Source organism: Mugil cephalus, chromosome 10 (assembly GCF_022458985.1).
Source record: "Mugil cephalus isolate CIBA_MC_2020 chromosome 10, CIBA_Mcephalus_1.1, whole genome shotgun sequence".
Classification (NCBI taxonomy): domain Eukaryota; kingdom Metazoa; phylum Chordata; class Actinopteri; order Mugiliformes; family Mugilidae; genus Mugil; species Mugil cephalus.
Window position 1 is genome coordinate 10,583,984 of NC_061779.1, and position 13,642 is coordinate 10,597,625.

General features: G+C 46.1%; 1 protein-coding gene across 2 annotated transcripts in view; it reads left to right on the forward strand.

Annotated features, from left to right (window-relative positions):
- furinb (furin (paired basic amino acid cleaving enzyme) b) overlaps nt 1-13,642 on the forward strand; it is a 78,907-nt gene that overhangs the window by 62,097 nt on the left and 3,168 nt on the right. The window contains exons 8-15 of one of the 2 annotated variants that reach the window (XM_047595600.1): nt 2,034-2,206; nt 5,993-6,205; nt 9,643-9,743; nt 11,219-11,322; nt 12,101-12,218; nt 12,476-12,655; nt 12,838-12,965; nt 13,396-13,524. In XM_047595600.1, coding sequence (XP_047451556.1) covers nt 2,034-2,206; nt 5,993-6,205; nt 9,643-9,743; nt 11,219-11,322; nt 12,101-12,218; nt 12,476-12,655; nt 12,838-12,965; nt 13,396-13,524 — 1,146 coding nt within the window. The remainder of the gene's footprint in view (nt 1-2,033; nt 2,207-5,992; nt 6,206-9,642; nt 9,744-11,218; nt 11,323-12,100; nt 12,219-12,475; nt 12,656-12,837; nt 12,966-13,395; nt 13,525-13,642) is intronic. The other variant, XM_047595601.1, reaches the window with a different exon arrangement.

Consider the following 13,642-nt stretch of genomic DNA (forward strand, 5'->3'; position numbering starts at 1 on the left):
CAGGCTAGATCATTTTAATGTGGACGTCTTAGGGGGTTGAGCCTCAAGTGGTCATTTTTGGAACTGCAGTTTTTGTCTGTTTTTTCGGCCCCAGACGATGTATTACATACTTATTTATAACTTACCACTGAGAAGAATAGTTTTTGATGATTTGCTTCAGTTTTATTTCTGGGCCTAAGAATGTAAACACGTTAAATTCATTTACAACAGAGTTAATACAGTGTGCTTACACTATGGCAGCTTCATTCGGTTCTTTGCTTTGAAACGCCACTCTATTTCTGCAGTTAAAGAAAAAGTGTTCAACTGAGTTCTCTTCTGATGAGAAAACAGTCTAAATTTAGCACTGATTCCAAGAAAACTGTCTGGAAAGTGCAGGCTCTTGTTTAATCTGTAATAAAACTGTCAGCATGTACAGATATGCATTAAGAAATAAGATAAGTAGAGCAGTTCATTTAGATTAAACCTGTGATCACAAATTAGGTCTGAAAGGATCTTTTCGTCTTGTGATATTTTTTTTATTTTTTTTTTGCACTTGATAAAATATTCCAAGTAGGCTTTTAGCAACTTTTGTCATCAAGCAATCTGTCAGTGCCACGATGGCAGCCAACAAGACTCAGTGGAGCCTGCGGAGCCCTGAGCAGTCCCACTCACAGATGTTCCACATAACTCTCCTTCTTTGTCTTCATTACCATTCATCTCCCAACAGGGCCTTGCGTTAGCCCTCATAAATTACTCTTCTGTGAATCTGCGCGCGCCGTGGGGTCAGCGGATTGTTTAGAAACAGCTGGGATTTTTGCACCCAAAAGCTCGTGCTGTGTGTGTGCGCGTGTGTGTGTGTGTACATGAGTGGAGATGCTAAAATGTGGGCATCCTTACAAAGCAATTATTAGCGTTTAAACATGTAATTGACCCTTCTTGGCTCGCCCTGTGTTTCCTTTCCACCTACTGCATGTGTTTTCCCTCCCTCGTAACTGCCTCTCTACCTGCTTCCTCTGAAGCTGCGGGGGGAACTCTCACAGCGGTGCCTTAATAAGGAATCGTCAAGCCACTGGAAGCTGATGAGAATTGTTACGACAGTAATTACCGCTACTGCTGCGGTACAGCCTTCGCATAACGATCACTGAACAAACATTGTGCTTTATGTTGCATGTTTAGCCCAGTTAAGTTTGTTTGAGGCTGCTTAGTATTCGAGCTACACCGAGTCCCCACACCAACAGAGTAATTACTGCCTTGGCCACATCCCTACTGGCATATGTTTGTGCCTGCAAGGCCAGGCAGATTGTCTAGGATGGCTTATTGAAGTCTTAATGTGGATGTCACCATCCGTAGTGTTGCCTCTGAGGTTCAGGGTCCTCCACTGGTAATGGACCTTATTTGAGGGTGGTTCATTTCACGCCTCTCTTCAGCCATTAATGTTCAGAGGAGTGATCTGAGGCCGCTCACTTCAAAGGCTCAGGCTGAATTGCGCGCAGGTATGATGAAAGGTGACAACGGTGCTACCCCGTGGACACAACAGTCTGTCGACGACTCCGCGAACGCCCCGCTCATTCCTATCTGCGTGTGCGTGCGCCTTCCTCTCGTTTGCAGTCTGTTAGATTCGTCCACTTGTCTTTTCTGTAAATCTGGTGGGGTCGGGGAAAAAAAAGACTTTGTCGGTTTAACAACCAGCTGTTTGTTTTTGTTTATGTGATGGTAAAAGAGCGTGGTATCTTTCAAAGCAGCATCCGAGGGCGAAGGTTCGTGTGCTTACTCATTAAAACTGCAGTGCCCGAGAAGTCTCTGGCTCTTCCCGTTAAATCTTACGTTTCTTTTGCTTTCTGTGTTGTTGCGTTTTTGTGGCCGGACGTAAAACAGGATTCACGCTCCGATTCCAGCTTTAAGACAAACGGTTCTCATTTTATCGCCTCGTTCCGTTTCCGCGTCCTTCGGGGCTTTCGCGGCTCCCCGTCCGTCCGATGGTAAAAAAATCGCACGCTCGCTGTCTTCGCGGTCTGTCATTCCGCCACACTGAACCGCCTGCTCTTTTTTCGCAGGGGTTCGCATGCTGGACGGCGAGGTGACAGACGTGGTGGAGGCTCACTCGCTGAGCCTCAACCCTCAGCACATCCACATTTACAGCGCCAGCTGGGGCCCAGAAGATGACGGCAAGTCGCTGGACGGCCCTGCCAAGCTGGCTAAGGAGGCTTTCCTCCAGGGAATCACCAAGGTTAGTCGGGGCGCAAGCTTGGACTTTCAATCTACTAATGCTTTCCATTTCTTATTTATAGCATCACTATCAAACTCACATCAGGGCTTTAAAGTAATAAATCAACTTTTTGGGGGGAGACAGCCACTCTCTGGCTGAAAGTTAGATGAGACGATTGATGCACAGAAAAAAAAGAGGGAGCAAAACCTGCCAGCGTGCATCTGTAAAGCTCAGTAGTTAACATTTTGTTTGCTTAATACAAAAACCAAAACGTGTTGCCAAAGTCCATCTCCCTTCATTCAGTACTTTTAGTGCTACAGTTCTCCACAGTGATAGAATATAGAGATGCCTTGTTGGAGCTTGTTAGGCCTTTCTGAAAACAATTAAACGAGACGTGAGTTTAAGAAATGCTCAGATTGAGCCAAGCTAGCTTTTCCCCTCGTGCTGCACTAAGCTAACAGACGCTCAGCTCCAGCTTCGTACGTATTCTCTACATAGATCTGAGAGCTGCATTGATCTTACCTAACTCTCTGAAGGAAGCACATAAGGGTCTCAGAAAGGTTGAACTTCTCCTTTGAAGCCACGCATAGCAATATCTTTCATGTCAGCAAAACAGGCTGAGTGAAAGTGTGTTGCTCAGCAGTGGCAAAACATTCCCCGCTACATAAGTTAATATCCGAGAAGATCTGCACATTTTTCCTCCTATACAATCATTACACTCAATATCTGCTTCTTGCCTTGAGGCCCATGAGGGCAGAACATTTCCCCCCTTTACCCACCAGGCATAACATTATGACCACCCTCCTGATATTGTGGAGTTCTCCTTTGTGCCTCCGAAACAGTCGTGACTCATTTGAGAATTTACATGAGCTCGCTGTGGGGCCTGGCTTCAAAATGCTGTTGGAGGGGGCTGTCTTAAACCGTTTTGTTTGTTTTGTGTGGCTGCTGCCACGAAGGAACGTCTAATCCGGTCTAGATGGGTGATACACCCACACAGATTCAAGGTCCAAAAGTTTCCCCGGCAGAACATCGTGTTGTAACAAGATTATTTACTTATCCTGTCAGTGGCTTTAACGTTGTGGCTGATCTCGGTATTTGTTCAGTCATCTTCCACCTCAAAGGGATCACCACCTCATCATGGAGGTTCCCGTGTCTCTATGACTCCTAGGGCAGCAGTCGTGTACTCTTGTCTAAGAGTAGAGATCAAACGTGCTTTGGCTGTTCTGTAGCCCTTTGACGTGTTCTGCATCAGTCCTCTGTTCCTCCAAGCTGAAGGTTGGGCTGAAGACTTATAAAACCTTTTTACCGTAAAACCACATTATTGCAGAAAACAGAAGCGGGGCAAATCCATCAGACATTTACTCAATTAGTATTTAATGAAGGATGTTTCTGAGATAAACTAGAGGACGAACCCAAGGTTGAGTTTGTTAATTGCCCTTTGGCTAGTCCTTCAGGGTTGAATAAAATAAAACATTCAAGAACAGTGGACATTATCTAAGTCTAATGCCTTCATTTCTCATCTGTCACTGGGATACATCAAAAGACGTTAGCAGAGCAGCTAAATGACAAATGTGAGAAAAGGGAAAAAACGGAGCAGCGGTCGCCGATGCAGAACAATACTTGGATTCAAAGGAAACGGTAATTGGCGAGCAAATGAATGAAACTGCACATTTTCTGTGGAGCACAATGATTCATATATCATGTCTCCAAAAAAATGTGAAGCGCTCCACATATCATAGTCTGTGATGGAGAGGAAAGATTGTCTGACAGAAACACAACAGGACATCTCTGATTCAGCGCGTGCTGCCCTGGCAGGCAGATAACCCTTTGCACTCAAGTTTTAAAGTCTGTCCTCTGTAACCTGCAGCAAAGGCAGCGCTGGGTCATAAATCGGGCTGGAAGGTTTAAGAGTGTTATGTACGGCTTCAGGATTCCTACAGTTTGATTCTAACAGCATCAACGTACACAGTAAAGGAATATTAGATACATAAGAGTGGCTTCATTTGTGAGATGAGGGTGCGGGAGCCCACTGAGAATATCAAATGGCTGGAAACACACTGAACAAGCTTGTTTAATTATGAGTTGAACATTTCTCTGAATAACTGGCCCTGAGTGGAGAACAGTCGTAAAGAAGCAGAAATCCTGGGATCTGTGCATTGATTGTGGCTGTAACCGCCCCCGTGATACTCGAGTTGTTTCAGCAGCCGTCCCAAAACAGACACAAAATCAAAAAAAAGAAGTATCCCCGTAGTTTTTACATCAAACACTCCGACACAAAACAGCAGGGTTTAGTATGTGTATGTGTTTTTTCTCACCTTATTAATTTCTGTCTTGACATTATTTTTAAATTAAACAGCTACCTGTGTGGGATGTAAGAGAGATCCTTCCCTTTGTCTTTTATCTATATGTCTCTCTATATATATATATATTGTTGCTTGTTTTGTTCTCCAAAAGTAGTGCGTTATCCACCCACTTTGTTCATACTGTGGGTGGAAGAAGAAGAAACATTATTGCCGGTCACTTTTATTCTGAACACATCACAGCGCCTGGTCCACGCTCTGACAGAAGATTCAACTTTAATTGCGGCATTCATTTTTCAACGCCACGGTACAGTAAATATTCATTAGAGACGGGAGTTAATTAGAATGATGATTATACCTTGATCTATTCGGTATCTTTCCTGGGACGAAAAATGCATCACGGATCAAAGACAGAAGTTTAACGGAGAATAAAATCATAACCTGTTGGTGAATCTCTTTGACTAAAAGAAAAGTCTAATCAGATGCGACGGCAAAAGTCAAATGAATGACAGCGGATATAAAAAAGAAATAAGCCTGAGACCCTAACGAAAGGACACCGAGGTCAGTGCCCACCCGGAGGCTGTTTCAGAGATGATGTGGAGCCACGACAGCCGATGCCCCGGTGCCCTCTGTCTGCGTCTCCAACCTGCCCCCCCCTTCCCACCCCCCCGGGGGGACAGTCGCCATGAACTGGTCAGCAGCCCTCAGGCTATAATCTGCAACACACTGAGAGAAAAAATGTCAGCGGCGTGGGAAGCGGCCTTAAAAAAAGAGCAGTTAAACTTAAAAATCAATTCTGAAGGTCATAGGTAACCACAGCAGGGAGGGAAAAAAAATAAAAATGTGCACAAATATTTCCACAATTTGTGAGCAGTTGTCTGTGTTTTTGTACCGTTCATCGATTTCCGAGGCTTTCCAGCTAATAAAAGGACGAACTAATTGAATCAACTGGATACGAATACATGAAGAAAGCGCTTTTGTGCCTTGGAATAAATGAGGCAATCTAATGTTAGTGGTGTTCCCGAGTTGACAAAGGACACCCTTTTGTACTTTGCTAAAGAGGTTGGTGAAATTTTAATCTGAGTCATAAACCACCCCAACGTTTCTTTCCGCTCTTGGCGCTCCAGTCGGAGCTGGACTGGATGTATGTGTCGTGTACTGTGTGTGCAGTCTCCCTGACAGATATCGTGTTGTCGTTTATCAGGTCTGGAATTACATACAGCCAGAGCCGATCTGGTAATTACATTCCGTGTGTTTGCTATCTGACGTTCTGCCGCACTAAGTCGCAAGACATCATGATGTATTAATTAGAGCTGCGCCTTCAGTGCTTCGGTGTTTCCGAAAGAGCCTGCGAATGCCGAGGCGTTTTAGCGGTGAGGCGATTGTTATTGTCAAAGGCAATTTTTCACACTTCAACCAGCCCTCGTTAGTGTCTCTGCCTTAACCTCTGCTGTTCCTCGGTTCCGTCTACTGTATATAAAGTAACATACCGCGTGTGTCACCGCAGGGACGCGACAGACTGGGCTCCATCTTCGTCTGGGCCTCCGGTAACGGTGGACGGGAGCAGGACAGCTGCAACTGCGATGGCTACACCAACAGCATTTACACCCTGTCCATCAGCAGCACCACGCAGTCTGGCAACGTGCCGTGGTACAGCGAGCCCTGCTCTTCCACCCTCGCTACCACCTTCAGCTCTGGAAACCCGGGGGAGAAACAGATAGTGGGTGTACACACACACACACACACACACACAAACACTCCAACCATCTCATACACTCACTTGCCACTTAATTAGGTACACCTATTCAACTGCTTGTTAACACAAATAGCTAATCAGCCAATCACATGGCTGCAGTTCAGTGCATTTAGGCACGTAGAGGTGATCAAGACAAGTTCAAACCGAGCATCAGAATGGGGAAGAAAGGGGATTTAAGTGACTTTGAACGTGGTGTGGTTGTTGGTGCCTGACGGGCTGGTCTGAGTATTTCAGAAACTGCTCATCTACTGGGGTTTTTAACGCACAACCATCTCTAGGGTTTACAGAGAATGGTCCAAAAAAGAGAAAATATCCAGTGAGCGGCAGTTGTGTGGATAGAAATGCCTTGTTACGTCTAATGAATGCAGAATACCATCTCTGAACGCACAACACATCCAGTCTTGAAGAAGATGGGCTACAGCAGCAGAAGACCACACCGGGCGCCACTCCTGTCAGCTAAGAACGGGAAACTGAGACTGCAGTTAGCACAGGCTCACCAACATTGGACAATAGAAGATTGGACAAACGTTATCTGATCTGATGAGTTTTGATTTCAGCTCCGACATTCAGATAGCAGAGTCAGAGTTTGGTGTAAACTAAATGAAAGCATGGATCCATCCTGCTTGGTTTAGACTGGTGGTGGTGGTGTAATGGTTTGGGGGATATTTTCTTGGCACACTTAGTACAAACTGAGCTAGTTTAAATGCCACAGCCTACCTGACCATGTCCATCCCTTTATGACCACAGTGGACCATCTTCTGACGTCTACTTCCAGCAGGATAGTGCACCACGTCACAAAGCTCATATCATCTCAAACTGGTTTCTGGAACATGACAATGAGTTCATTGTACTCCAATGTCCTCCACAGAAATCTCAATCCAATAGATCTCAATCCAATACACCATCACCATTGGGATGTGGTGGAACGGGAGATTCTCATCATAGATGTGCAGCCGACAAATCTGCAGCAACTGCGTGATGCTGTCATGTCAATATTGACCAGTATCTCTGAGGAATGTTTCCAACACCTTGTTGAAAGTATGCCATTAAGAATTAAGGCAGTTCTGAAGGTGAAAGGGGTCCAACCTTTTACTAGCAAGGTGTACCTAATAAAGTGAGTGTCTTTTGTGTAGGTTTGTTTTTATACTTCTTCAGCACACTGTAAATGTCAGGATGTAAAAAAACAAAAAAAACAAAACATACATCTGAGAAGCTGCTGCTGCTGCTGCTGCTGCTGGTTGTACCTGGTAATGTGTACATTCACATTAATCTCAGGTCTCTCAAGTCAACAACAGGGATCAAACCGTCAAAACCAGAGTGACTGATGTGTATCATACAATGAGCGAAGCAGACAAACACCGAGATACCACACCCTCCGTTTCGAGCTGCTTGTCAGTTGAAGAAAGGCTTGCCTCTGGGACATAGAATAACATCAAACAACCATAAATCTACCATTTCTTCCATAATTCACCAGAGGGATGCTGCAGGCAATGAAATACAACTCATCAAATGGGTGAAATTGAAAAAAAGAGAAAAAAAGTTATTTTTAAATATGCAACAGCCCTCATTTTGTGTTGTGGGTATTGCATTCGGAGGTTATCATTTGTTGCATCAGTGAGTTCACACTGTTTCTTTCTATCAGAAACTCATACTCACTTCATCCAATGATTGTGTTTGTTCCATTTTCAAACCAGACTTTCAAAAATTCATTCATCACAGACTAAGTACTAGTTTATTCACTGGAAAGATTTGTTCACCTATCATGACTTGACATCTGCATCCTGAAATTGCATTTTTATTTCTAACCAAGTGTAATGACTGTAATTAAGCCTTTCTAGCAGCGACACCTAGGAAGCGGAAAATGTGGCGGTTTGCAACAATAGACACATTCAAAAAGGTTAAAAACCCAAAGTTCCCTAATTACCCCTCAAGGCATCGCGCTTGATACAGTGTTGTTATCATAGAACAATAAAAATTCAAAGCTTTGCGTTTTTAATTTTGAAGCCGTGCAGTTGACAGAACAGAGCGTTGCTTTGTCACTGCATGCGAGGTTAATAATTTTTTTTTTTTGCGACACTATTACTAATTGGTTTGGCGGTGTTAACAGAAATAAATCTTTGTCAGCTGCAGCTTATGAATTCTCGCTCTGACATGGATAACGGAGCAAAAACACAATTTCTCCGAGCCCTGGGTGATGTTAGGCTGCTTGTTTTGTGCAGCCGTTCCGTGCACAGTGTCTCTGAAGATTCTCTGTCATGCGGGTCAGAAGTGCAAACAAACATGAAGGCAGTTTGAGTGTACAAGAAAATGTTTCGCCACTCGGCAAAGTGGATGTCCGTCAGCTGGATTGAAGGGACCGTATGGGAGCAAAACAAACCACAAAATTCTAGCATTTGTAAACCAGAAATTTCGAAAATTGCGTGTCCATTTCTGAGATTTAACCAGGATTCAAGGTATAATCTGGACTGTTTGACGTCCCCAAAGAAATAAAAATAAAGCATAACGGGTCCAGTTTCCATTAGCAAGAGATACTGTGTACGACTTCTTAAATGGACAGTGATCTGTCTCTAAGACCTTACTTGTCATTGCTATTTCTGTATAGAGAAGTAGAAATTATATACAGATGACCAAGTAAAAGCTATTCACAAGAGATTATATAATACATAGTTTTTTTTTATTGTAAATAATATTCATTACATTAAATCCACCATTTGTGATCAAAACAAAGGTTATTGATGAGGAATTAGCGACCCCCTCCTACCATTTTACCGCTTTCACGGGAGCTCAGATCCACAGGCTCCTACATAACTCAAGCACTGGATCAAACAGTTGGCCCGTGCTGACACCTGTCCTCCCTTTGTTTACTCCTCTGACACGCAGACGATCTATGTGCAGAAAATGGTCATTAGTGCCACAATCTGTCAGGCCAAAAGTTGCAAACCAAGAATCCATCCCTAACCCTCACAGCCCGCCTCGCCTCGGGCCTCTTTGTCTTTTTTCTGACGCGTCGTCATCGTGACCCAGACGGGCCTCATTAGCTTTCCGGCTCTGGCAGAGAAGACCGAGAGCCGAGGTGCAACTGGAGTACTAACGCGCTCCGTCTCGCCGCCGCCCCAACCTGGCTCGGCCGATTTGGCTGACATTCACCGCCCCGGCTCTGACCCTTTGGCAGGCGTCCACAGACCTGGGACTAACCTACCTACTCATCCTCTCCACCTCCTCCTTTCTATCTCGCGTAGCTGCGGGCAGAGCTCCCATTGTTCCTGGCCCTCCCCCCGTCTGACACTCAACCGCTCGCCGTGAACCTCACTCAGGCTGAAGTGAGAAACTCAATGTGTCATATTAAGTGTGCCTCTGCCTCTGTACTTACGTGCACTTCTCTCCCTTCTCTCGTCTCCAAGGTGACCACAGACCTGAGGCAAAAATGCACAGACTCTCACACGGGGACGTCGGCCTCGGCGCCGCTGGCTGCCGGGATCATTGCGCTGGCTCTGGAGGCCAAGTGAGTGTGCTCTTTATATGCGCATTGTGCTTTTACATCTGGATGCGTCTGTGAGTCAGCATTGGCCTAAATCCTAGTCGTAATTTCCACAACAAACCGAGCTTTTGATCATCGGCTAATTAGCGAGACGAATCGGCAGCTGCAGCCCACACAGACGTCTGAATACCTGTAGGGCCTGCAGTGAAGGTTTTAAACTTGAGAATGTCTCCCATTATCACGCCCTCAGAACTCCAGGTGCCCGCATCCAAGTTCCTGTCAGCCGCTCTAATGTGTCGTCCATCATTGCCCGTGTCTAGTCGTATCTCGTGCGTGTTCGCTCTCTTATCTGTTAGAAGTTCTCTGCCGTGCATACATTCCCTCATATTTCACATTAGCGAGGAGCTGGGAGGTGTCACGTCGGTCCATTTGTACCTCACAGCCTGGTCTCGGCTCAGGTATGCGTCCTCCTCTGATTCCATCAGGGTTGTGCGGTAACTGACAGGTTTTCACAGTCTAGACTTATCTCCCGCTTTTAACAACACACCCTGGCAGGCAGAAGTAATAACAGGGTGGCTAGTTTATCAGACTGGTACAGCACTGAAATTCACAAAGATGGAATCTTTTAATACGCAGACTTTTTGGCCTTCTGGTGTTTCATTATTTTATTATTTCCTCATTCTCTCCCTCGGCTGAGGTGACATTGAGTGGATCAGGGGGATCTTGTCCATTAATAACACATGAGAGCATGCGAGATGTGAATGCTGATGCGGAGCGCGGGGATTGCCTCGGTGCATTCTGCGTTTCAATTTCTGTCGACCGCGGCGGCGCCGCGCTAAATAAGCACTGTGATTCACGGCGCGATTATCGTTACCCAAGGAGCAGTTTCTCTTCATCGACGACTCAAAGGCTTCTCTGACTGATGCTCGCCGCTGTGTCTCTAATAAATAAAAAACTTTTTCTTTTTTTTTTTTTACGTGGCTTTTATTGTGTGGAAGGTGAACACGTCCCCCCAAGCCCCAGACCTCATTAGAAGCTATGATTACAGGGGTCTAGACACAGTCCTCCGTGGTATTACATCCACTGTTCTGCTTTGTTATCTGACCTTTCAACACAACAGGTTATGATGTACCTTTTAATTCTGGTGTTTGTACACCAATATTAAAACATTAATACGAGCCCAAATCTCTGTTAGGTTAGGGTTGAACCACATATCCCTCAGGGTTTTCCTTCCAAGCCTCAGTGTAGTATTTCAAATATGTACGAAGTCCTCACTGTATAAGCTCAGGTGGATCACATTCCAGGTGTGCCTGCAGTCTCATGACCTTTTACCGTGTCCCACCGCTCCTCACATTTCCTCTGCTCTGTTGTTGTTCAGATGAGGTCAACGAAACCCGACTTTTCCTCATAATGTGCATATCGTATAAAGTAATGCTCGAGCTGTTGTTGGAGAGAAGGTCAGCGCGATCATGCAGCTTTCCTTCCTTGTGCCCGCGCAGCATGAACCTGACCTGGAGGGACATGCAGCACCTCGTGGTGAGGACGTCCCAGCCCGGACACCTCAGCGCCGGAGACTGGAAGACCAACGGAGTGGGGCGCAGGGGTAGGCGAAGTTGCACTCTGTTTGTTTCTCGGTCGCACTCATGTATTATCATTTCTAAATTGAATCTACTGGCTGACTTAATCATTTCTGGACGAGCGCCCCAGTCCACCAGAAATTAAACTGCATATTTTAATTTCACCTATTTTCCACCCATTTTCTCAACAATTAGTTGGGTACTCAACAATCAAGATATCAAAATGAAGCATAAAGGACCATCAGTATTCAGTCACAGGCAGCACGTCTGACTCACGGACGTGAACAAACCTTCGCCTTCGGCTCACCTTGTTGAAAGAGACTCTCGGATTTGCTGACTAGCTCCTTATCTGCACCACATTAAACAGTGTGTAAACATGCCATCAGTTGTCTATTTAGAGAATGGCGTAGCGCCAGAGGCACTCCGTCTATAGCTTGTAAGCTATAGGATAACTTTGTTAATGTTGTCTCTCGTTGGCCTGCCAGCTGCTGTCAGTCAAACGCGGCCTCGCTCCCCTCAGCCAGCCTGATATTTTTCTATTATAATACGTTGGCACAATGGCTGACAGCGACGAACGGATGATCGAATCTAATTTCGGTTTAATAGAGACACTTAAAGGTCAGTATTATTGAGAGAATCGCATTTCTGATTGAACCCAGGACTGAGCCAGGAATAAGGTAACACCGCAGAGAGAACTGTTTGTCCACTCTCTCTCTCTCTCTCTCCCTGACGTTATCTCGTCACCGCCACCCACCACCAGCAGGACGTTTCGCTTTTCATCCTTCCATCTCTCTCTCTCCCCAGTGAGTCATTCGTACGGTTACGGGCTCCTGGATGCAGGTGCTATGGTGGATTTGGCACAGAACTGGACATCAGTGGGGCTGCAGCACCAGTGTGTTAACACCATGCTGGAGGAACCAAGGTTAGAAGGATGAGCTCTGAGCTGTTTTGTGTGTGTGCGTGTTTGTACGTCAAGCGGCGGGAGTTTTAGTTTTCGTCGCGAGCGCTCGCTGCTCCGTCACCCCCGTCGGCCTCGCAGGTGTCACGGCGTTCTGCTCGGAGCTGCGTCGGCTGCTTGAATTTGTAGCACAGCGCTATTGTCTGAGTCCATTTTTTTTTTTTTTTTCCCTGCAGCCACACAACATTAACCACTCTTCCCTCCACTTGTCAAACCTGCAGAGACATAGGGAACAAGCTGGTGTTCAGCAAGAGCGTGGATGCCTGCTGGGGACGGCCGGAGTATGTCAGCTCTCTGGAACACGTTCAGGCTCGCCTCACTCTCTCCCACAACCAGAGAGGAAAATTGGCCATTCATCTCATCAGCCCGCTGGGCACGCGTTCCACCTTGCTGTTCCCAAGGTACACAGTAAAACACCGCACTAACAGCCGAGCCCTAATATAAATCTCTATTTTTCTTTCTCCGTGTGTCCAAGGCACCTACTTCGGTTTTTAGTCGTACACACATGCTCCCCCAGGTATACTGTAAGGGAATAAAACACTGCATTCAAACACGAAGACCTTGTCGTGTCCTCTGCTTTCAGGCCCAATGACGTCTCCTCCGAGGGCTTCAACGACTGGGCCTTTATGACCACCCACTCATGGGACGAGGATCCTCAAGGAGAGTGGACTCTTGAAATAGAAAACGTGGCGGCTAATGGACGTGACTATGGTAACCTCACTCATCTTATAGCTACACGTTCAGTCGGGGTTCATCACACAGAATATGTTCATTCATTCTAACTGCCCCCTTCGCCGATTCAAGTCCAGTCACACATCGTCACGCTCTCAGGAGAAAAATATTATCAAACCTCCAGTATCTTGAGGATGTTTTTCTTTCCGAAGCTGAGCTGCGTAATGGTTCAGAAGGCATTGTCATGAAGAGTTAAACTGTTAAGTCCTCCAGGTTTCCCGTGGCTTTGTTTACTCTTCGCAGCAGAGGGAAATGAGATAGGAACACTTCTTTTCCTCCGGTCTTGTGTTTGGCCCTCTTCTTCCACCCCCACATTCTCCTCTCAGCCAGTTCATCCTGTTCCCTCCGTGGGGGGAAGCGCTAAATTAATACTCTCTCCTCCACCGCCCTCCTCTCCTTCCACTCTCAGGTGTGTTGAGTCAGTTCACCCTCACCTTGTGGGGCACCGGACCCAGCGTCATCAACCCCTCGTCGCCCGACTTCCCCCGGCCGTCCAACAACAGCTGCAAGACGTTCGACGCCCAGCAGATCTGCATAGGTGAGGTCATCGCACGAGAGACTTTCAACAGGTCCCGCTTAAGTCTTAATGGGCTCATTTGTATTGGGGCGCGCAGTCATTGATGGGAAGCAGACTTCAGGTCAGACCGCCTCAGGCA